This window comes from Varanus komodoensis, unplaced genomic scaffold, assembly GCF_004798865.1.
Source record: "Varanus komodoensis strain SLA01 unplaced genomic scaffold, ASM479886v1 scaffold10, whole genome shotgun sequence".
NCBI lineage: Eukaryota > Metazoa > Chordata > Lepidosauria > Squamata > Varanidae > Varanus > Varanus komodoensis.
Window position 1 is genome coordinate 1,964,699 of NW_025335269.1, and position 25,336 is coordinate 1,990,034.

The 25,336-nt window shown below is 42.7% G+C and overlaps 1 protein-coding gene across 8 annotated transcripts in view; it reads left to right on the plus strand.

Moving 5' to 3' along the window:
• Nucleotides 1-25,336, plus strand: part of GALNT1 (polypeptide N-acetylgalactosaminyltransferase 1) — a 142,452-nt gene that overhangs the window by 87,074 nt on the left and 30,042 nt on the right. For all 8 annotated transcript variants that reach the window (XM_044452441.1, XM_044452459.1, XM_044452421.1 and 5 more), the window contains 5 exons: nucleotides 5,491-5,661; nucleotides 8,097-8,214; nucleotides 8,842-9,022; nucleotides 11,088-11,227; nucleotides 18,870-18,968. In XM_044452441.1, coding sequence (XP_044308376.1) covers nucleotides 5,491-5,661; nucleotides 8,097-8,214; nucleotides 8,842-9,022; nucleotides 11,088-11,227; nucleotides 18,870-18,968 — 709 coding nt within the window. The remainder of the gene's footprint in view (nucleotides 1-5,490; nucleotides 5,662-8,096; nucleotides 8,215-8,841; nucleotides 9,023-11,087; nucleotides 11,228-18,869; nucleotides 18,969-25,336) is intronic.

Here is a 25,336-nt window from a genome sequence, read left to right on the forward strand (position 1 = left end):
AAATAAGGTTAATCCGTTCTGTAACCATTTTTTTAAATCAGAAAAATGTGAAGCAAAGTGACAACAACAAAGATCGCGGCCATCCCCCCCCCCCCCATCCCAAGCACAAGCGCGGCCATCTCCCCGTCCCCCCAGCACGACCAAGATCGCGCCTGTCACTTTGGAATGTTATATTTAAGACTGACTGTTGCATATTACAAAGTAACTTATTCAGAACACAGTGAAGGGAAAGGAAGCATTACAGTAGATGGGGCTTCACAGTATATTTTCTACTGGCTTAGAACTCACAGAGTTATTCCAGGTTTCAGATCCATAGAATAGTAGAAAGTTTAGAGAATAGTTGATGAGCCTTGAGCAAAAGGACAGAAGAAATGTCCATCTAGTCCAGCACTTTGTACACTTGATTGCAATCCGGCTGCCCACAGGATCCCTCAGACAGGATGGGTGAAAGACCTCCTCCTCCCCAAGTTCCTCAGCAGCTGGTGTCTGCAGGCATGCCACCTCTGGTAAAGGAAGTAGCACATAGCTACCAAGGGTACCAAGGGTGGTCACTAATAGCCTTCTCCCCATGGAACCCAAACCCCAACCCCTTTTAAAACCACCCACATTGGTGGGTATTGCCACTTTCCATGACAGTGAATTCCATAGTTTAACTGTATGCTATGTAAAGAAATACTTCCTTTTATCTGTCCTAAACCTCTCACCGATCAGTTTTATGAGATGAACACAGGTTCAAGTGTTATGGGAGAGGGAGAAATACGTCTCCCTCTCTACTTTAATCACATTATTCATTATTTTAAACACCTCCATTATGTTTCCTCTTATTCCCCTTGAATCTAATTGAGTCTGACATAGTGTTTTGAAGGAGCAGCTGTGCATTTGGTCCTCTTTGTGTCAACATAATTTTAACTTGGAGAACACAAAAAGTGTGCATTAGCTTGCAATGCAATCATGCATATTTACCCAGATATAAATCCCAGTATATTCAATGGTGCATGCTTATGGGAAAATACATTGGATCTTTCCAAAGTAGGAAAATGGGCATCAAAAAGGCAAAAGCAGTTCAGTGTAAGCAAGTGTAAAGTGATGCACACTGGGGCAAAAAATCCCAAGTTCAAGTATAAATTGCTAAAAATTGAGCTAACAGAGATTGACCAAAAAAATTAGGGGATTATATGGGGGGGGGGGGCTCCTTCATGGATCACTGCCTTGTCGTGGCGAAGGAGCTTCCATAGTTCAATGAAGCTATGAGCTATGCTGTGCAAGGCCACCAAAGACAAGTCATAGCAGAGCTCTGACCAAACATGATCCACTGGAGAAGGAAATGGCAACCCACTCCAGTATCTTTACCATGAAAACCCCATGGACAGTACCAAAAGGCAAAAAGATATGACGCCGGAAGATGAGCCCCTCAGGTCGGAAGGTATCCAATATGCTACTGGGGAAGAGCGGAGGGCTAGTACTAGTAGTGCCAGAAAGAATGAAGCGACTGGGTCAAAGCTGAAAGGACACTCAGTTGCAGATGTATCTGGTGGTCAAAGGAAAGTCCGATGCTGCAAAGATCTATACTCCATAGGAACCTGGAATGTATGATCCATGAATCAAGGCAAACTGGATGTGGTCAAACAAGAGATAACAAGACTGAACATCGATATCTTAGGAATCAGTGAACTAAAATGGACAAGAATGGATGAATTTAATTCAGATGACCATCAGGTATACTACTGGGGCAAGAATCCCTCAGAAGAAATGGAGTAGCCTTCATTGTCAATAAAAGAGTAGGAAAAGCAGTACTGGGATACAACCTCCAAAATGACAGAATGATTTCGGTTCAAATCCAAGGAAAACCATTCAGCATCACAATAGTCCAAGTCTATGCCCCAACCACTGGTGCTGAACAGGCTGAAGTTGACCAGTTCTATGAAGGCCTACAACACTTTCTAGAATTAACAGCAAAAAAATGATGTCCTTATCATCATGGGGGATTGGAATGCTAAACTAGGAAACCAAAAGATAACCAGCATAACAGGCAAGTTTGGCCTTGGAGTACAAAATGAAGCAGGTACAGACTGCTAAAATTTTGTCAAGAGAATACGATGGTCATAGCAAACACTCTTTTCCGACGACTCTACACATGGACATCAGCAGATGGTCAACACAGAAACCAGATTGACTATGAGCTCTGCAGCCAAAGATGGAGAAGCTCTATGCAGTCAGTAAAAACATGATCAGGAGCTAACTGTGGCTCAGATCATGAGCTTCTTGTTGCAAAAGTTAGGCTTAAATTGAAGAAAGTAGGGAAAAATACTAGGCCACTCAGGTATGACCTAAATCATATCCTTGTTGAATATACAGTAGAGGTGACAAATAGATTTAAGGAATTAGATCTGATAGAGTGCCTGAAGAACTGTGGACGGAGGTTCACAACATTGTACAAGAGGTAGCAACTAAAACCATCCCAAAGAAAAAGAAATGCAAGAAAGCAAAATGGCTGTCTGAGGAAGCCTGACAAATAGCTGAGGAAAGAAGAGAAGTGAAAGGCAAGGGAGAAAGAGAAAGATGCTCCCAATTGAATGCAGAATTCCAGAGAATAGCTGGAAGAGATAAGAATGCCTTCTTAAATGAACAGTGTATAGAAATAGAAGAAAACAGTAGAATAGGGAGGACCAGAGATCTCTTCAAGAAAATTGGAGATATGAAGGGAACATTTCATGCAAAGATGGGCATGATAAAGGACCAAAATGGCAGGGACCTAACAGAGGCAGAAGAGATTAAGAAGAGGTGGCAAGATTACACTGAGGAACTATACAAGAAAGAGCATAAAGTCCCTGATAACCACGATGGGGTGGTCACTGACCTCAAGCCAGGCATCCTGGAATGTGAAGCCTAATGGGCCTTAGGAAGTCTGAGCAACAACAAAACTAGTGGAGGTGACAGTATTCCAGCTGAGCTATTCAAAATCTTAAAAGATGATGCAGTAAAAGTGCTACACTCAATATGCTAGCAAATTTGGAAAACTCAACAGTGGCCACAGGATTGGAAAAGGTCAGTTTACATTCCGATCCCAAAGAAGGGCAATGCCAAAGAATGTTCAAACTACCACACCATTGCACTCATTTCACATGCTAGCAAAGTCATGCTCAAAATCCTACAAGCTAGGCTCCAGCAATATGTGGACCGAGAACTACCAGAAGTACAGGCAAGATTTCAAAGAGGGAGAGGAACTAAAGATCAAATTGCCAACATATGCTGGATCATGGAGAAAGCTAGGGAGTTGCAGAAAAACATCTACTTCTGCTTCATTGACTACGCTAAAGCTTTGATTGTGTGGAACACAACAAATTGTGGCAGGTTCTTAAAAAGATGGGAGTACCAGACTATCTAATTTGTTGCTTCAGAAACCTATATGCAGATCAAGAAGCAACCGTGAGAACTGGACGCAGAACCACTGATTGGTTCAAAATTGAGAAAGGAGTTTGGCAAGGCTGTATACTGTCGCCCTGCCTTATTTATTTATTTATTTAAAAAATGTTTATGCTGCTCCCATCGCAACAAAGCCTCGGGGCGGCTTACAACAGTTTAACTTATATGCAGAACACATCATGAGAAAGGTGGAGCTAGATGAAACACCAGTTGGAATTAAGATTGCTGGGAGAAATACCAACAGCCTCAGATAGGCAGATGATACCACTCTAATGGCAGAAAGTGAAGAGGAACTAAACAGCCTCTCTTTAAAAGGAGGAGAGTGCAAAAGTTGGCTTGAAACTCAACATTAAGAAAAACAAGATCATGGCATCTGGTCCTCTCACTTCCTGGCAAATAGATGGGGAAGAAATGGAGGTAGTGACAGATTTTATTTTCCTGGGCTCTAAGATCACCACATACGGGGACTGCAGCCAAGAAATTAAAAGACGCTTGCTCCTGGGGAGGAAAGCTATGGGAAGTCTAAACAGCATAGTAAAAAGCAGAGACATCACCCTGTCAACAAAAGTGCGTATAGTCAAGGCTATGGTTTTCCCAGTTGCAATGTATGGCTGTGAAAGCTGGACCATAAGGAAGGCTGAGCCCCAAAGGATTGAGGCCTTTGGATTGTGGTGCTGGAGGAGACTCCTGCGAGTCCCTTGGACCACAAGGTGATCAAACCGGTCAGTCCTAGAGGAGATCAACCCTGACTGCTCCTTGGAAGGCCAGATACTGAAGATGAAACTCAAATACTTTGGCCACCTAATGAGAAGGAAGGACTCCGTGGAGAAGAGCCTAAGGCTGAGAACAATAGATGGCAAAAGAAGAAGGGGACCGCAGAGGATGAGGTGGCTAGATGGAGTCACTGAAGCAGTTGGTGTGAGCTTAAGTGGACTCCGGGGGATGGTGGTGGACAGGAGAGCCTGGAGGAATGTTGTCTATGGGGTTGCGATGGGTTGGACTAAAATATCAACCAGTGCTGCTGTAAAGAAGGCAAACTCTTCCATTATATATAATCATGGAAATAAAACTTCCAGTCTCGTATTCCCTTTATACAAATCTGTGGTACAACTGCATTTTGAATACTGTGTACCATTCTGATCATTTTAGCTAAAAAGGGATACTGTAAGGTTGGCAAAAGAAAAGAGCAAGGAAAATGATCAAGGGTTAGGGTTACAATGAGAACAAGTTACAACACTTGGCATTGTTTAGCTTAGGGAAAAGATTAGTAAAGGGAGATTTGCCTGGCTCTAAAATAATAAAATTATTTACTTTCCAGTGCTAAGCAAAAACATTTACCAGTCGTTTTAAGAACCAAGTTTAATGTATTTAATGTTACAGTATGTATAGCTGTTCTTTTAATTCACTATATTATTTTAAATGGATTCTGTGGTTTTTTTATTATGCTTTATTTGTTTTTAAGAACTATGTTTTTGATTATTGATGTAAACCACCTAGTGCAAAAGTGGCATACAAGGGCAAAGACAGACAGACAGACATGTCTTTCCCCCTCTCCCATTATGCAAGAACACGGGGTCATTCCATGAAGCTGATTGGTGTGAGATTCCAGACCGATAAAAGAACTTCTTCACAGAGTGTGTAGTTCAACTTTGGAATTCATTTCCTCAAGATGTAGTGCTGGCTACTAATTTGGATGTCTTTAAAAGGGGATTGCACAGATTCATGGAAGGGAAGACTATTGATGGCTAGTAGCCCTTATGGCTGTATGCTACCTCCAGTATCAGAGTATGACTGTGTATACTAGTTGTAGAAAAACATGAGTAGGAGGCTCCTGCTGCATTCATGTCATAGGGTTTCCTATGGGTTGGAAATTCTGTGAACAGAATGATGGACAAGATGGACCCTTGGTCTGATCCTGTATGTCTCTTTTTGATATGTTACGTTGCAATGTTGTTCTTGTTTGGTGCTGATAGGTGCATGTAAGAATCACTGTTGTTTTGTGTTACACAATTCGGTATATTGTTGTTACCTTCATTCCATAACAGTATATGCTGTTTCTTTCTTTAGGAGAACAGTAGTTTGTCCTATCATTGATGTAATCAGTGATGATACATTTGAATATATGGCAGGCTCTGATATGACTTATGGTGGATTCAATTGGAAGTTAAATTTCCGATGGTATCCTGTTCCTCAAAGAGAAATGGACCGAAGGAAAGGTGACAGAACCCTTCCAGTCAGGTAAAGGAAGCTGATCATCATAATCTGATTATGCTTTCATGTATATCCATCTATTGTTTCTGTTCAAGCATCTACTATTCAACCTTGTTGGTTATTATTAATTCCTATGTTACTAGGCGCAGCAACAATTAACTGGAAAGAGAATGTCTGAGGCAGCAAAGAGTCAAACAACAATATTAAACATAACAGGTTTTATCCCATACTCCAGCCCACATGGTACAGGATCAGAAGAGCTCCTTTAGGAATGCCCAGTGACTGGAACATACCTAATGGAGTTCTTACTTTGTAGTGGTGTTCTTTTCAAATTGCTTTTGAAAGAGTCAGCAGACTCAGAACGGTACAAGGGACATTCTAGAGAAGTAAGCCCAAAGCCTTTTTGGGCTTGCAGAATTATTAGTGGACTTCTTCCATTTCTGGATGTTATTAGATTTAGCAAATCTATACCCATTATTCCTAATTTCACTCATATGCAAAATGGCAGTTTGAACGTTGAAGGAGTGCTGTGAGCACATTCACAGAATAGCCACCACTGATTGAGTGGGGAATCTTGCTCAAGGCTGCTCACAAAACATTGTCCATTGAGACTTAGAATAACTTGCCCAGGAACCGAAGTACAAGGCAGAGATGTGCTCTGAGCAACAAACACAACACCACTCTTTTGAACCCAAATTAAGATAGCTTTGCTTTTCAACATTAAGCAACAAAAATATTTTAAAAATAAATAAAATGTTTATTTTATAAATAGGGAGCCAGGTAGGCATCTAGAGAACTGTCTGCAAGCACATTTGTGCCATGGGCATCACATTTGAGGTGCCAGCCGTAGGAGCCTACCTTTCCTACCCCTGATGCTTTCATCTTCAGTGCCCACTAGGCTATTACAGAGAGTGAGAGGTGGATGTGGGGGCTCCATTTGCCACACAGAAGGTTCAAAACACTTACCATGATTCCTGTAGTGTATTACAAGCTATCTGTATGGAAGGTTAAGGGAATAGTGCCTTGCTTAAGGCCATAACAAGTTTGTTTGAACCTGCAACATGGTGCCTTAAAATTTCAGTTGCTGTGCTATACCCTATTAGAACCATAACTACTTTTTCTGAATTCAGTGCACCAGAAACACATGATGCTAAATTAGTAGTAATTTTCGGTAGGTAATAAGGCATTTCAAAAAATTATTTCCCCCTTGCTATACATTAGTCGCTTTGTCAACATTTAAACCTAGGCAGCTTTAACATACACTGACTATGTATCACTGAGAGTTGACCCTAACCCTGACCTCTTCATTGAAGAAATTAAAATCAATTCATACTGCTTTAGCTAAATTTTAAGTACAGTGGTACCTTGGCTCATGAACGTAATCCGTTCCAGGACTCTGGTTGTGACCCAAATTGGTCATGAGCCAAGTTACATTTCCCCATAAAATTCAATGTAAATAAGGTTAATCCATTCTGTAACTATTTTTTTAATCAGAAAAATGTGAAGCAAAGTGACAACAGCAAAGATTGCGGCCATCTCCCCGCCACCAACCCTGAGCACGAGCGTGGCCATCTCCCTGCACCCCCCCAGCACAACCACGATCACGCCCGTCATCCCTACACGTGCCCGTCATCCTGGCACACTGAAAGGAAAGAGACGGGCGCAATTGTGAACACTCTCAGAGGGGGAGAGATGGGCACGAACGTGGGCATGCTGGGGGAGAGAGACAGGCGTGGACGCAGGCGCACTCAGGGTAGAGATGGGTACGAAAGTGGGTGTGCTTGTGGGGGGAGATGGGTGCGATTGTGCTGGGGGGGGAAATGGCCAAGATCTCAGTTGTGCTCATGCAGGAAAGACGAGCACAATCACGGGTGCACTCATGCAGGTAAGACAGACGTGATCTTGGCCATCTCCCCTCCCCACCCCCAGCATGATCGTGGCCATCTCCCCACTTGGGACAGTGGGGAGATGGCTGCGATTGAGGTCACCACCCAATGCAGAATTCATGACCTGAGTCAAAATTTTTATGAAATTTTTGTTTGCAACCCGACTTGGTCGTGAACTGAGGCATTCATGAGCCGAGGTACCGCTGTCTGCTTTATAGTTTAGACTAGCTTTTCCCAACTTTATGCTTTCCAGGTGCTTGCACTACAACTCTCAGTGTGCTCTATGGCTAGGTGGAGCACTTTGGGAGTTGTAGTCCAGCACATATGAAGAGCACCAAGTTGGGGAAGGCTGGCTAAGAGTAATATAAATGGGCCTGGCAAGAGAGTATTGCAGCATATTTTTGCTGTACTTCTGTATACATTTGGGTTCCCTAAGCATGTTGGTACCTCATTTTACTTTTTTACTGGCCCTGTTTGGCTTCATTTTTGTTGGTGCTTACTGACCACCTGTGTTCCCTATTAAGTAGGAGTGATAAATGAAAGATTTAAATCTGAGACATTTTTACCTTCTCTCAGGACACCTACAATGGCAGGAGGCCTTTTTTCCATAGACAGGGACTATTTTCAAGAGATTGGGACATATGATGCTGGAATGGATATATGGGGTGGCGAAAACCTAGAGATTTCATTCAGGGTAAGCTTCCTTTTAATTCTGCGCATTGTACTGTATTTTGTAGTAGATACAAAAGATAAATCCCAGGATAAACAACTGTTTCATATTACCAGATGGCAGATAAACACACACCCACAAACATGCACACACACACATGTGGGATCCTTCAGCAGTTTAATTTCATTTTAAATCTCTAGGATCTAATGACATGCCAATGTCTGAATGATAGAGGAATGATTAAATGAGACCATCATGCTGCTTCACTTGGCCAACAGTTAAATAATGGCCACTGTTCTGCATGAGTTTGATGCAGTTTAGGTGCTTCAAGCCTTTGTGCAGATGCCTTACAGTATTGGTAAATACACAATTTCCCATTTTACAAGCATCAGGCTTGTTGAAATAAAATGATCTTAGTATTTGGTTAGAACCCAATGTCACCAATGGATGAAGAGCAGGATATCTAGAGACAGTTCTGTGGATAGTAGCAAAGGGCAGTATCTTAAGGTCAAGTGTGAAGTATATAATTTGTGTAATCCTAATGCAGGTCTTCTACATATTTAACTTTAGCTTGAACACTCATCAGGTATGGTCCTGAACAATTTTTGAATAAAAAATACTTTTTTTATGTTGATCTTTTGACTTTTTCAGATTTGGCAGTGCGGGGGGACTTTGGAAATTGTAACCTGTTCACATGTTGGACATGTTTTTCGAAAAGCGACTCCTTATACTTTCCCAGGAGGCACAGGGCAGATTATTAATAAAAATAATAGACGACTTGCAGAAGTTTGGATGGATGAATTCAAGAACTTCTTCTACATAATTTCCCCAGGTGAGCAAAGCTTTTCCCTGTATAAAATAGTTTTTCAAACCGTTAGGGTGAACATATAATCTGCCTTCTGCTAACACAGTATTGCTCTTAGTTGAGTTAGCAGCAGCAGCTCCTCCAGTCTCTTGAGCAGAGGGGGTTTTTTTCAGCCTTTTGCTTGAGATCCTCTTAAGTGAACTTCTTGCCATCCTCCATACCCTGGTAGTTCTGGTCCACACATTGCCGGGCCTGCTTGCTGGGATTATTGACCCTCCAGGGGAGTTCTAGCTAAATATGTAGAGCATGTTGTTCAGCCAAAAGTGGAGAGAATTATCTTCAGTGTTGTCTATTCTGCCTTTTGAAGCATTGTCTGGGGATGTATACTGACGCCCAACTAAGTTAGGTTTGGTAGGATAGTACATATAACTCCCCTTTCTCTCCTTTCTTCCTCAACTTCTGTATTCATGGCTGCTCAGTGCACACAGCAGAACTAGAACACAGCATTATATAGGAGTCAACTTTACTCTCCCAGGGATTTGGGAACAGTTTAGTAGACTGTTCCTTTTGATTACAAGATAGACTTGTCAGTCACTCATTTCTCCTTCCTACTGCTTGGCACACTGGCATTTTCCATATATGGGAAAATGAAATTAAACTAGAAAATATTTGCTGACACAGTGACTTTTTGTAGTCCACTGAAGCACGATCATTCATGGAACTTTGGACAGGTTCAGATTTGGTTCTGGTTAGTTTGGAGGAACCCTGCTTTGCTTTGGAGACCACATAATTTCCTAGAAGGGATCAAAGATTTGGCCAAAAGTGGTGCATGCTTCTGTTGGAATCCAAAGTGAATAGTTTACTTGGGAGAATGTTTTTTTCTTGAGTAAGCGCTATGACTGGTGTAGTCTGTGCTATTCTGATTTTAGTCTTTCATAACTAAGCTGCTACAGCTAGTCTGTATGTTGCGGGTAGGCAGCTACTGCTTTAGAGGAAGCATTGTCAGCACTATTTTAAAGTAATGGTGCACATGCATTCATAAACTATAACCTTTGCCTCAAAATGTCTAGTCCCTGGAAAAGATTTTCCTCCAACCCTTCCCCTCCCCTATCATGGTTTGAAAAAAAAAGTACTTAATTATACATAGGGACATCCTCTATAAATGACATGCTTGTTGGGTGCATTGTGGCTAAAAAAATCCAAAGTGTCATGATTGTGACAGGGGAGTTGAAGCTATCAACAACATTTTCTGAAATAACAATCTTACAGAATTTTTCTTCTGAGTTGATGAAGAAGACACTGACTGAGAGGTTGTGCTATATTGGAAGGGAATGTCTATGAAAATGTCATTGTTGTTTTTGCTACAAACATTCCTTTGAAAAATCTTGGTTTCAACAGTTATGCATACTCACTGAATGGGACTTATATTGCATCTGAACTGTGTGTGCATCTGCTGAATGATACAGAAAGATACGTATATGTACAACTTCCTGTTGGTAGAGAGGTATTGTGTCACCACATTGTTTCATGAGCATCTTTGTGTCAGTCAGAGGATACTTGTGCTGTTATGGAGCCTCAATATAATGGCATTCTTAGCTGACAAAATTCAAAGTTTATACTAAATCTACTGGCTTGTCCACTGTTTTCTTGGGATTTTTCAGGCTATTCCTATTTTAGATTAGATTTTTATTGGCAGTTTTATAAACATTTTTATAGAAACTACTCTGGATATAATAAATTTGATATAGCCCTGAGATATCTGACAAAGCTGCTTTTTGAAAACAAACCTCTGTTTTGTTTAAGTCTTTCTTGTGATAGTGAGATATGCACTGTAGGTCTTAAATGCACGTTCTCAGATGTATTTTATTTTTATTTATTTATTAAAACATTTTTATGCCGCCCCATTCACTGAAGCCTCGGGGCAGCTTACAACAAATAAGTTAAATAACATTTTAAAATATATACATTAAAATAAATAGTATGTGTAAATGTGGCTCTTCTTAAACAATATAATTTTTGGACAAGGAATCCATTACTATATTTACATTCCACCAAAGTTCTGTAACTAACCATATTATACAATTTTCTATAGGAGTTACAAAGGTAGATTATGGAGACATATCCTCACGACTCGGACTAAGACACAAGATACAGTGCAAGCCTTTTTCATGGTACCTTGAGAATGTTTATCCCGATTCCCAAATTCCACGTCACTATTTCTCTTTGGGAGAGGTAAAAATCTTAAATAAAATACAGTTTTGAGAACACAGGTTAACTTATTTTTGTATGTCATTAGCATTGAAATAAATGTGTCACAATTGCACACCTGTGCTTTTTCAGGTGTGAATCATTAACATTTGGTGAAATGGGATTAGGCAAACTTATTTCCCCAATGTAAGTCTGTAATGTTGTAATTTAAGACTCTGCACCTCTATTTCATACAGGATCTAAATTAAGTCTCTCAAAGAAATTGTTTTACAGCTGCTTAGTACTGCCAACATTTATATCATTCATAACTTGAATGATCCCAAACTAGTGCAGCCTTTCTACACCTGATTTCCCAAAGATGCTTTGGACTCAGCAACCATCTGCTCCAGCCAGTATAGCCAGTGGTCAGGAATCCTGGGAACTAGTCAAAAGGGCACCAGGTTGGAGACATCTAGGCTTGTAAAATACTTGCTTTCGCAAAACAGTTATGCTCCATTTATTTTCTTGATCACATTTCTGTATTGTTCCCAAAGAGGGTAACATATAAAAATTAAAAATAATTAATGTAAAAATTAATAAACATTGGATAATATCAAAGTGTGCCATTCTATTAGTGCAATTAATGTTCTTCGTCGTGGCCTCTGTGCATCACACATATGGGTGCTGCACCTGCGCAGTGCCTAGGGCCGGAAAGATTAGAAAGCTAACCGTTTTTGGCGGGAAAACTCCCCTCCCCTCCCCCTCAGTACTATATATAGAGCGGAGTGTCTGCCATTTTCTCAGTCTTTTGTGACCACCGTTCACTGTGCCTCGTGCCTGTTCACTCTCGCATTGACTATTTCCCTTGCTACTTAACCTCGTTGATTTTTCTCTTATATTTCCAAGTTCCTTCGCTGGTATTTCCAAGTTGTTTCTCCCTTGTTACGAAGCTTTCTCTTCTCTTGTTCTCTCTAAAAAAAAAAAAAAAACCAAAAATATTATCTATTCCCTCTGCACTATCTATTCCTTTCTTTTTTGCGATGATGCAGCGAGCAGCCTTTCGCAAATGTGCTGAGTGCAGTTCCAAGATGTCCCCCGCGGACCCGCACGATCTGTGCCTTCTCTGCATTGGCAAGGGGCATAGAATGGACAAGTGTGGCCACTGCTTGGCCTTCACCAAGCAGGCCAGGAAGAACCAGGAGAATTGTATCCATAAACTGCTCTGGGACCAGGCCCTGATGCAGTCAGACCAGTTGGTCTCAAAGGCTGGCTCTGCTTCGGCCGCGCCTCCTCAGCGCCCTGCCTCAGCCTCTGCTGTGCCTCCACCGCATCCTTCGGATGAAGGCACTTCCTCGATGGGGGCCCAACAGCTTCCTTCTCCCCCTACTAAGCAACGGGAGAAGAGAAAGCATAGCAGCTCTGGTAAGTTCTCCAGCCATAAAAAGGCGAAGAAGGACAAGGCGGACAAGCTGGCTCACAAGGGGAAGAAGCCCAACCACTCTAAACATCATGGTTCGGGTTCGACTGGTCTCTCAGTACCGGCGGCTGCTACGGTCCCAACCCCATTGGGACCGGCCCTGCAATCGACCATGCAGGTTACTCTGCCGGGATCTCCCAGATGCATCATGAGGGCTGAGAGTGCGTCCCCTCAACGGTCTGAGGCGCCGATGTGGGAGTCTATCTCAGATGGGGAAATCTGTGACTCCCCACCTAAAGCCCGCTCACCAACCCCGATGCCTCCATCTGGTCCAGCAACGGAGTCCTTTTCGCCACCTCGACACCGAAGCCGCTCCGCTGACAGGCATGCTGAAGACTGGGACCAACCTGGCTAACAGAGGCTTCACGGGCTGGGGTGAATACCACTCATTTGGCTATTTCCCGTTGGCAGGAGACTGTCCATTGCTATCGGTCCCGAGGGAGGTACCGTCCACATCTGGCCATGGGGAACAGAGGCACCCCACTTCATCGGGGAATTCATCATCCAGCGAGCACTACGACTATGAGGATGACTCAGATGAGTCGGAGGTAGACTTTACCTCCCCTGATGTGGCCATTACTTCTCAGGGCCCAGGGTCCCCAGATAAGCCCCACATTACTTTCGGGGAACTCATGTCTAGGCTTGTTCAGTCGCTGGAGATTGAGGCACAACATCACCCCGGTCCCAGCACCAATAAGTTCTACAACATCATCATGGGTGAGCAATCAGCAGCCATCGTATTGCCCCTTATAACCATGCTTCGCCAAGCGATGGTTCAGCCCTGGGATCTACCAGCTCAGCTGCAGGCCATGTCTCGTCAATATGAGGCAATGTACCAGGTTCAGGAGGAGGATATTCCATTCCTCCTACATCATCTGAAACTGAACTTGGTGGTGATTGAGTCGTCCCAGGGCAGGGAATCGAGGGGCCACACAGCTCCTTGTGACAAGGAGGCCAGGAAGATCGATATGCTAGCATGCCGAGTCTATGCAGCCTCTGGACTCGGCCTCCACATATTGAAATACGAGGCAACGCTTGCACAATACCAATTCTTTATCATGCAGAAGCTGGAGAACATCGCCTCCTCCCTGCCTGACCACCAAGCGGACTTGGCCAAAGTATTTATAAAAGAGGCAAAGCAAGTGGCCATGCAACAACTTTTGACTGCACGGCATCATGTAGGCACTGACTCCAGCGCCCTGGTCAGTGCCATCTCCCTCTGGTGGCACGCTTGGCTGAGGAGCTGCAATTTCCTGGAGGAGATGAAGCGGAGAATCGAGGAAATGCCATTCGATGGGACGGGACTCTTCCACGCCAGGATGGACCACAAGCTTAAGTTGATTCATGAGTCGTGAATGACAGCTCATCGTATGGAGATCCCAACTCAGCAAAGGCGTATGTGGTCCTGGTCCCGCCCATCGTACCGCCAGCAATTCCAACCACGACAGTACCAGCAGCGCAGAAAGCAGCAGCCGCAGCAGTGCTTCTCTCAGGGTCATCAACATTTTGACAACGATAAGCATCAACGCTGACGGGCCCGGTGAACCTTTCCATCTCTCCAATTCCTACCTTTCCCTCTCCCTTTTGGGGACCGGCTCAAAAGCCGACTCCCCATTTGGGAGTCCATCACATCTGATCAGTGGGTTTTATCCATCATACAGCTCTCTCGTTCTGAGGGACTCCATGGATTCTATTTGAGATATTTTACGGTCCCTAAGTGGGTTGGTGGTCTCCGTCCTATCCTGGACTTACGAAATGTTAATAGGTTTATCAAACCTAAGAAATTTCAGATGACCACTCTTTAAAATATCCTTCCGTTGCTGAGGAGAGAGGATTGGTTCGCCTCACTGGACTTAAAGGATGCTTATTTTCACATCTCAATTCATCCTTGTCACAGTCGCCTTTTACGTTTCACTGTTGTATCCGACATATTTGAATTCAATGTCCTTCCATTCGGACTGGCCAGTGCTCTGAGAGTCTTCACGAAGTGCATGGCTCCAGTGTGTGCATATCTGCGGCTTCAGGGTGTCCAAGTATATCCTTATCTGGATGACTGGCTTATTGTTTCCCAGACTAGGGATAGACTTCTCTCAGTGGTCCACACAATAGAGCAATTGTGCTCTATTGGACGATCTTGGACTTTGCATTAATCACGAAAAATCGTCCCTTGTTCCCGCGCAGGTGATCGATTTCATTGGAGCTTGTCTCAATTCTACCCTAGAGAGGGCCTTTCTTCCTCCGACCCGTCAAGACAGTCTCTGTGCATGTATTCATTGGATTCGACGAGACAGGACAGTACCAGCTATTGCCATCCAGAAACTCCTGGGCCACATGGCCGCTTCGGTTGCCATTGTTCCGTACTCCAGACTTCAACTTCGGCCTCTTTAACTGTACTTCAGCAAGTTGTTTCATCCGCAGTGGGATCCGCCCAACAAGCTAATTCGGCTTCCGCTGCCCGTTCTCCGTTCCCTGACATGGTGGACTATACCAGACAATTTGAACGTAGGCGTTCCGTTCCGACCGCCCCAACCGACCATAACCCTCTACACTGATGCATCCCTGATTGGTTGGGGTGCAGTATGTGCAGAACTTTGCACCCAGGGCGCTTGGAACCGACAGGAATCTATGAGACACATCAATTTCCTCGAACTCTTAGCGATCTTCAACGCTCTACGATCATTTGAGAATACTCTTCAAGGACAAGTAGTCCAGATTGCATTCGACAGCATAGCTGCCATGTTCTATGTCAACAAACAGGGCAGGACAAGTCACCTGCTCTGGCCCGCCTGTCGATGGAGATTTGGGACTGGTGTATCCCGAGAGACGTAATTCTGTTGGCGGTTCACCTAGCGGGTACCGACAACAAGGAAGCCGATATACTGAGCAGACAGATGTCAACAACTCACGAGTGGGATTTGAACCGACACATTTGCAAACAGCTCTTCTGTCTTTGGGGACATCCGGACATGGACTTGTTTGTTACCCATGTGAACAGGGTATACGAACTGTTTTGCTCCAGGGCAGGCATCGGACTGGGGTCAGCAGGAGATGCTCTTACGATCCCATGGGACAACATGAGCTTTTACGCTTTTCCTCCAGTTCCACTCTTGATGAGAGTTGTCTCGAAGATAGCCCAAGACAATGCCACAGGAATCCTGATAACTCCATGGTGACCTTGCCAGCCGTGGTTCTCCACCCTTCTTCGGCTGTCAGACAGCATATTTCTTCGTCTCCCATCAATACCACATCTATTAACTCAACAGGACAGAGTGGTTCGTCATCCGGATTTAACTTCTCTAAATCTCACAGCTTGGTGAATCCGCTGACTTTCGGTACTGATTTGGTACCGACGACATCTCAAGCATCAGAAACCCCAGCTTACGGAACCATACAGCTGCTTCCTTCCTCGGACCCGAAGGGAATTATTTCGGGATCGACCATTCTCGATCCAGACATTCAAAGAATTCTTGAATCTGCTCTAAGACCGTCAACGCGGAGATCCTATGCGGCGAAGTGGTGTCGATTCTCATCTTTCACTGAATGCCACTAGTTTATTTCTGGACTGGCTTCTATCAAGAACATTTGACAATTTTTTTTAGAATTGCATTGTTCGGGACTTAAACCTTCAACTATAAAGGTTTATGCGGCCGCAATCTCGCATTATCACGGTATGATACAGGGCTCATCAGTTTTCTCGCAACCTATGGTTAGACGATTCATCAAGGGACTGCAAAACCTTCATCCTTCACTTCGCCCTGTTATGCTGACATGGAGCCTTTTCGTTGTACTGCAGGCACTTACTAGACCTCCGTTTGAACCTCTGGCGACTACTGACTTGCGCCTAGTATCTTGGAAGACTGCCTTTCTCATAGCCGTCATGTCGTCTCGAAGAGCTAGTCAACTTTGTGCTCTTCGAGTAGATCCACCGTATTTGAATTTCCATAAGGAAAAAGTTGTTCTTCGAATGGATTCGACGTTTTTACCTACATTGCCACTCCATTCCATATGAATCAGGAGATTGTCTTACCTGCTTTCTTTCCATCACCATCGAACCCAATTGAAAGATCCCTTCATACTCTCGATGTTCAGCGTTGCTTGGTGTTCTACAGATCACGTACAGAGTCTTTTAGATGCTCTAATAGCCTCTTCTTGAAATATTCTGAACAAGACAAAGGCTCTCCAGTCACATCTCAAAGACTGTCGAAATGGATTGTTCAAACTATCGTGTTGGCATATCAGCTAGCAAAGATAGCCTTACCTGTCTCTCCGAGGGGTCACTCTACACGAGCAGTAGCGGCATCATCTGCCTTCGCCGCGGGAATCCCGATTCAAGGTATCTGCAGAGCTGCAACCTGGGCTGCTCCATGTACTTTCGCCAAGCATTATCGCCTCGACGTGCGTGCCAGACAGGATAGTTCTTTTGGCAGAGCAGTCCTCTCAGCTATTCTTCACTGATGACACCTCCCTCCTCCGAGTCTGGTAAGCTTGCTAGTCACCCATATGTGTGATGCACAGAGGCCATGACGAAGAAAAGCAGGTTGCTTACCTGTAACTGATATTCGAGTGGCCATCTGTGCATTCACACAACCCACCCACCGGCCCCGCTTGGTGTTGGTGAGTGGATTTGTCTGTCGGTACCATGCTCTTATGGTCATGGTATATATATTAAACTTATTGTAATATTTTTTCTCCCGAAAGGGGGCAAACAATCGGTCTCTTAAAGACTGAGAAAATGGCGGACACTCCGCTCCATATATAGTACTGAGGGGGAGGGGAGCGGAGTTTTCCTGCCAAGAACCGTTAGCTTTCTAATCTTTCCGGCCCTAGGCACTGTGCAGGCGCAGCACCCATATGTGTGAATGCACAGATGTCCACTCGAAGAACATCAGTTACAGGTAAGCAACCTGCTTTTCTGCTCTCAGAAACTAGGTTCTGAACTATGCTCGAGAAGAATCCAGCTAAAGTTACATTTGCATGAACACAGTTGCACAAGTGATAGTACATTATGGTTCTACAATCCATTATGGAATGGGTTGTGCAAGTGCTTGTACCTGTTGAGCAATGGTAAACCTGTGAACCCCAGTTGCTGAGAAGCTTGAGCAGGTCAAATTCTTGATTTTGGTATTCAGTCAAGCAGGATTCCTTCTTGTGGGATCCTGTGAGCAACTGCCTTGCCACACTCTTAATGGAGTACTGGACTGAATAGACCATTGTTTTAATCCAGCATCTGTTTCGTTATGTTTTAACCCACTAGCATAAGCAATAATGAGCAAATGCAGTGGAGTTGAAAGATTCAACATAAGTCTGCTAGTGCAGACTAATTTGAAACCAAGGCCCTGTTAAAAGCACACTTCCTGTTACAAGGTCTAAATCCCTTAGGAATAAAACTATTGTTCGTAGTTTGGAAAATGGGGCTGGAGAGACTATGGGCTGGTCTTTCAGGAGAAGGTTTTCCATAGCTTCAGAACCATAAACAAATTATTTTTCTGCTAGTATTTTTCTGCTAGCTAATTTAAGCTTCCAGAAATACAATATTTGAAGCAGGCCCTAATCAGTAGTTTTAAAGTACTTTGTCATTTTATGCTTCCTGGGTCATTTGGGGTCACAGACCATGTAGGGGTTTAAAGATCAAGGTAGGCAGTTTGAATCTTAATGAACAATGTAGATGAACTTAATGAACAATGTAGATATTTTAGTCTTGGTGTCCTATGTTCATATCATCTCACACCTATTAAGAGGATAATGGTGGTCTGTCCCAATTGAAATGGTTTTAAAATGTAGTTCAAACTACCTTGGTATTTTTGAATTGAAAAGCAGAATAGAAATCTTAAACAGCCATGCTTCAGGGTACCTCTTCTTAATGGGAGTGGATCACACCAGTCAGTTGTCATTGACCTTATTTTCTCTTCTGTTTGGTTCAACTCAGGTTTTCATACCTTTCTTTAACTTCTGTTGTCCTCAATCTTATATGTAGGTAAATAGTCTAGAGTTCAGCCCTTTGGGGATATACCATCCCTTTGTTCCCCTCCCCACATTTATGCACTATTTTCCTGTTTCTTCATAGCTGCAGTAAGGGAAGAAAATGAAGATGACTAAATAGGCATTTAATAATGCAAACACCATCCTCACTTATAATTTCCAAGGGTGACATGCAGATTGTCTGCTGTAAATATGAATAGTAAATAAAGTGTACTCTGTTTCTGACTTCAGATAAGAAATGTGGAAACCAATCAATGTCTTGATAACATGGCAAGAAAAGAAAATGAAAAAGTTGGGATTTTTAACTGTCATGGAATGGGTGGTAATCAGGTAAGAGTATGAAATTCTTAAAACTAAAATGTTGCATTAGTTTGTTGAACTGTTTATAATTTGGTAGGTGGTGTTTGGGAAGAATCCAGTGAGGCACTTATGCTCCTGCCAACTCCTTTCCACCCTGCTGATTCCACAAGTACTGGGTCCTGCCAATTCTGTTGCACATGTGAAACTCACCACTTAAGCAAAGAATAGTAGTGCTTCCCAGGGGAATCCCCTTAAATGAGCAGAAATGTATGTTTCTGGACAGAGTCAGGTTGGCAGAATGCCTTCAGGTGAGCTCCACTGACCTGCTTCCCTGAGAAACAGGTCTTTCTGCTTCTTTCAGATTCTCCTGGAAATGCCGAAACTCCCTTGTCTAATAACCGGTGGTTCCTACTTGTGCAACAGAATTGATAGGGTAGAAGAGAATCAGCAGGGTTGAAAGTACCCTGTTGTGATCTGCTCATAAAAAGCTCTTTTTACAGCTTTAATTACTGCTACCTCACAATTGTTGTCTATAACAGAGCTTCCAAAAGACCATTTTGATAGAATTCAGTTTTTTAACAAAGCACTCTTTAGTTTAGAAGTGGTGCTACTTCATTCCTAACTCTGTTAGCTCATTTTTATTCTACAATCCTATGTGCCCCTATCTGGGAATAAGTGTCATTTTAACTAAACATATATAGGATTGCTCTGTTAAGACTTTCTTTACAAAAGGCTTTGGATTTCTGATGAACTTGGCTAGAATAATTTTAACTGTTACTTAAGGACAAAATGGGTTTATACAAACTTTATTTGTTCACCATTATTTTACTAGCTCAGAAGACTAGTGTTATGAATTATAAGATGCAGACATGAAAGTCCTATATGTTTGTTTTTGTTTTGTTTTTAAATCAGGCTTTGCATGACAGATTTACAGCCAACAATATTGTGCATGCTGATACCCATTTCAGTCTTCCATGTTTTTTCCTGTCCTTGTCACATTTTAATGTCACAGGTTTTAAATTATTATTATTATTATTATTATTATTATTATTATTATTATTACTACTACTACTACTACTACTACTACTACTACTACTACATTTCTATGCCACCCCTTGCCGAAGCCTCGGGGCGGCTTACTTCAAATGTGTACATTATAATATTTTTGTTTTGGATACTATGTTTTTATTGTTTACATTTCCTAGCATTCTAACACTAAACAATTTAAACTATGTATACTTCTGTATCTTGACTTTGTATTCTGTCAGTTCCAAGGATTCTGCCAAAACAGCTGATCTGCTTTTTTAAAATTTGTATTAAGGAGCATTTATAATGAAATTATAATTCACTAATAACATTTCTGTAGATTATATTTTTCTCTCAGTTATTGAGTAAAATATATGTAATAAGATTTCCATTTATTATTAATTTTTGGCCAGTCTTCTATTTATGTAGGCATTTAGTGTTGTCATTACTGTGTATTCTGCTTACCTTACTTTTCCAGTCTTCACTGGTTGGGACCTATAAGTTGTTCATGGTCACTGCTACTCATGCGTATGGGTTATGTACTTCTGTAGCACAACATTCAGAATCTTTTATTGCTAAACAAAGCTTTTTGGTGGGAGTCTCCCCTCTTCTGTATATGCTCCAAGTGCAGCTTAATTCCATATTTTCTGCCACAGCAACAAGCAGCATTTGGAAACATGGTCTGCCTCATAGTTTTATATTCAGTTGTCTCTTTTTCTTTCCTTTGAGGCCAATGGCATTTCCTTTCTTCTATCTCTGAGTATTTATTTCTTCCCCTTTTGCCCCTTGGGCACATGGTTTCCAGGACCTTATTCATAAAGTGCTCCTGCAGCAGGCAGAAAATTCTGTCATCTGATTAGTGCTCAATATACTTTCTGTGTCTAAAGGCTACTGACAGAGAAGACTTTTGTTCCCATTTCAAGGCCTTTGTCATGCAGGTCAAATGGATTACATCAGCATACCCCTGCACCCACTTCTGAAAAGAAGCCTTGAACACAACAGATTCAGCCACACAAAACAGGCCCTTACCCACTACTTTAACCACTGTCAGCAAGAGACCACTACCGTCCTTACCTGCTCTCATGAAGGATGCAGTTACACAACCAGCTTCGTTGGGACCTTCCATGGGTACAAAGGTATCTTAGTACTGATATCTTTGGCTGTCTTACTGGACCACAGCGTGAGAGCAGCCCTTCATTACCACAGTTGATACCAAGCAAACCAAACAGACAAAATCCTGTTTGAAACATCTTGCAACTACTTGGGCTTTGAGACTGAAAACAATTACAAGGCAACTCATTAAATCAAATCCAACACCCAGCTGCAACCTTTGTTGGGTCCAAAATAATTAGGTAGACATCCCAACAGTGCCACCACTGCAGAATTTTCAAATCCTAGATGGATACATCTCACAAGATGATCTCCAGTGCCTGGACTCCATTTTTGGTGGTGAACATCTCCAACAGTTTTCCCCATTTCCTTCTGTTCCAGATCAACACTGCAATTGGGGACCAGGAATTTTACACTGAACATATACTGAGGATGCTTAAGTCCCTTCCCCTAGACCAGGGATCAGCAACCTTAAACACTCAAAGAGCCATTTGGACCCGTTTCCCACAGAAAAGAAAACACTAGGAGCCACAAAACCCTTTTGACATCTAAACTGAAGATAACACTGCATATATCATTTTTTACCTTTATGCTATGTATAAAAAAAAACTATAGTGTGTTGCATTTATGAAATCAGTGAACTGCTGCAGAGAAAACAAATTTTTATTTCTGCATGCAACAAAAACATTTTCGAAAAAAAAGACGCTGGGTTGAAGGTTCCTTTCAAATAAAATACCCAATGTCTATTTGAGTCCCCCTCGTATTTATGAAATAAAAGCTGAACTTAAATTATGATTTTTGCTCAGATCAACCTTCCACATCAGTTCCAAAATGGCTTTTTTCCTCTCATCTGCATCCAGATATTTTTCAGCAAAGGCTGTGTGTTCATTCTGGAAATGTCTTGCAACATTTGACTTTTGGTTGTTTGCCAATTTCTCACCACATAGTAAGCATACTGGTGAACCAGTCTCCTCATCAGTGAAAGCAAATGAATCTGTCCACATACCATTAAACATTCTGTTTTCTTCTGAAACTTTTCTTGGATTTATCCATGGTTGGCCTACCAGGGGTCGAAAAGCTCAATAAATCGCGTGCTGGTGGCTGTCGCACATTGGCAGCTGTGATGCATATTTTGAGTGACAGAGCCACAGCAGAGGGATGAAAGAATCACATGTGGCTCCGGAGCCGTGGGTTGCTGACCCCTGCTCCAGACATTAAGCTGCCATCACTGACCCAGCTTTGAAAAGGGTTCAAACTGACATGACACCACCAGTTTTGATCCTGATGCTGCCAGCTGTGACCCAAATAAAGATGACAAAACAGACATGACAAATCTCTATTCTCCTGCCAACCTATCTCAAAATCAACAGTTTCCAAGAGAAATACAGTTCATTCCTATTCAAACACTGTTAAAAATTGTAACAATATGAAAGTTTCACAATCAAAATTTGAATACATTCCTCCTCCAAGACTGTGGAAGGACAGTAATTCAATGTTGTTGGCTGTAAAATGCATTTCACAACTGTCTTAACCCTACAGATAATTGCTAGGTCTAGCCAATTGCTAGATCTGTATGTCAGCCTATCAACAGTTCCTTCTCTATTCTGTCATTTCCCTGAAGATACCAAAAAGTTCAGCACAATTTTTCAAGCTAAGAGGCACAGACTAATATGTCAGCAAATTAACAGTGTATGACACATGGTAGATTGCAGATCAAAATCTGGCAGCAGCCATCTGCATCAGGAAACATGCATGTCTTTACACCTCAGGACTACATCAGCAGGCAAAGTAAAGAATAAAAAACTTTTGATCCAACTGAGATAGATTATTTAGTGCCTCCATAAGTGACAAATTTGATCAAGTTCAAAAAAAGGCACCAGCTTGCAAGATGGAAATTAGCTCCCAGTTATTCCTAACTGCATCAAGTCAGTCCCATCCATACTGGCATTGCCAATGGTCACTGTGCAGTCAATCCCAAGTTGGGTCCAAATAAAATGTCTGAGTTCAGTGAACTTCCCTCTTTGGGGATCTTTCCCTCAACCCATGCTACAGCAATGCTTAGAGAGGAAATCACTACTTTTCTAAGCAAGAGTACATTACAGAGCACCTCCCAACACACACACAGACTTTTTAAAAGTTTCTTTAGGTCCCCCCAAAAGAGCAGACACCTCTGTCTTATAATGTACCTTTCAGGACAGCAACAGTTACATATATCCGGAGAAAGTGCAAGATGTTGACACATTTGGCCATATTATTCCTCCTCCATCAAGGAGATTTGCAATGATAGACCTCTGTGATTTGCAATGATAGACTTCTTGCATTTCAGTCCACCTCCATAACTTATTTTTCAGGTTTACAACTGGGCTATAACCCCTTCTAATTCAGGGTCCTCCCATTCAGTCTTGCTACTGCACCTATGTTGTTATTTAGTTGCAAAGTTGTGCCCAACTCTCCATGACACCATAGACCACAGGCTCTCCTGTTTTCTACTGTTCTCCCAACCCCACAACCACTGTACCAGTGACTCAATTCAACCACCTCATCCTTTGCCATCTTTGTTTCCTTTTGCCTTCTATTGTTCCCAGCATCAGGGTCTTTTCCAATGAGTCCTTCCTCCTCATTAGGTGACCAAAGTGCAGTGGTACCTTGGCTCACAAACTTAATCTGTTCCAGGACTCTGGTCATGACCCAAATTGGTTGTGACCAAAGTCAAATTTCCCCATAAGGTTCAATGTAAATAAGGTTAATCCATTCTGTAAATCTTTTTTTAACCACAAAAAATTTGAAACAAAGTAACAAACAAACAACAAAGTAACAAAGTACAGTACAGTAGAGAACACTAACCTAGGTGGGGGGGAGGTTATTGTTTGGAGGAAGAGTCCAAACCATAATCATGTGATAGCAATCACACTGGGGGCGGCGGGGGGGGAGACTGGCACAATCGCAGGTGCACCGGGGGCAGGAGACAGGTGTGATTGCGGGGGCGCTTGTGCGGGGGGAGACGGGCGTGATCGCGGCCGTGCTCCTGCGAGGGGAGACAGGTATGATGGCGGGCGCGCTCAAGCAGGGGAGACGGGCATGATCATTGTTGTCACCCAATGTGGAGTTTGCGAACTGAGGCAATTTTTCTCTGAAATTTCTGTTCGTGACCTGATTTGGCCGTGAACTGAGGGGTTCGTGACTCAAGGTACCACTGTATTTGAGGTTCAGTATCTGTCTTTCTAGAGAACAGTCAGAGTTGATTTCCTTTAGGATTGACTGATTTGATCGCTTAGCAATCCAAGGGACTCTCAGGAGTCTTCCCAACACCGCAATGCAAAAGCATCAATTCTTCGGTGCTCAGCCCTCCCTTCACTTTCTATTTGAGAGAAAGTGATAGGACCAGATGGCATGATCTTAGTTTTCTTAATGTTGAGTTTCAAACCAACTTTTTCACTCTTACACCCTCATCAAGAGGCTCCTCTTTCTGCACCTATACTTCTTATTAAATGTGTGGCTGTAGTTGCAATGTAGATGAGATCAAGTGGCATGGTAGTTTTTTATTACATCAATGATTGGCTCTTCACAAAAGCTGTCTAAAATTGCAACCATTCTTGCTGTTCTAAAATTGCTTGGCCTTCAGTACAATAAGGGGAAAAAATCATATCTTGCCATCTCAACTTTGCAACTTATCAGTACTTTCCTAGACTTCACCAGAACCAGAACCTAACTCACCAGGGACAAAGGAAATATCTGTTCCTTGTTGTTATTGTTAGTTGCAAAGTTGTGTCCGACCCATCGCAACCCCGTGGACATTTCTCCAGGCCTTCCTGTCCTCCACCATCCCCCAGAGTCCACTTAAGCTCACACCAACTGCTTCAGTGACTCCATCTAGCCACCTCATCCTCTGCCATTCCCTTCTTCTTTTGCTGTCAGTTGTTCGCAGCATTAGGCTCTTCTCCAGAGAGTCCTTCCTTCTCATTAGGTGGCCAAAGTATCTGAGTTTCATCTTCAGTATCTGGCCTTCTAAAGTGCGGTCTGGGTTGATCTCCTCTAAGACTGACCGGTTTGATCTCCTTGCAGTCCAAGGTACTCACAGGAGTCTTCTCCAGCACCACAATTCAAAGGCCTCAAGTCTTTGGGGCTCAGCCTTCCTTATGGTCCAACTTTCACAGCCATACATTGCAACTGGGAAAACCATAGCCTGGACGATACGCACTTTTGTTGGCAGGGTGATGTCTCTGCTTTTTACTATGCTGTCTAGACTTCCCATAGCTTTCCTC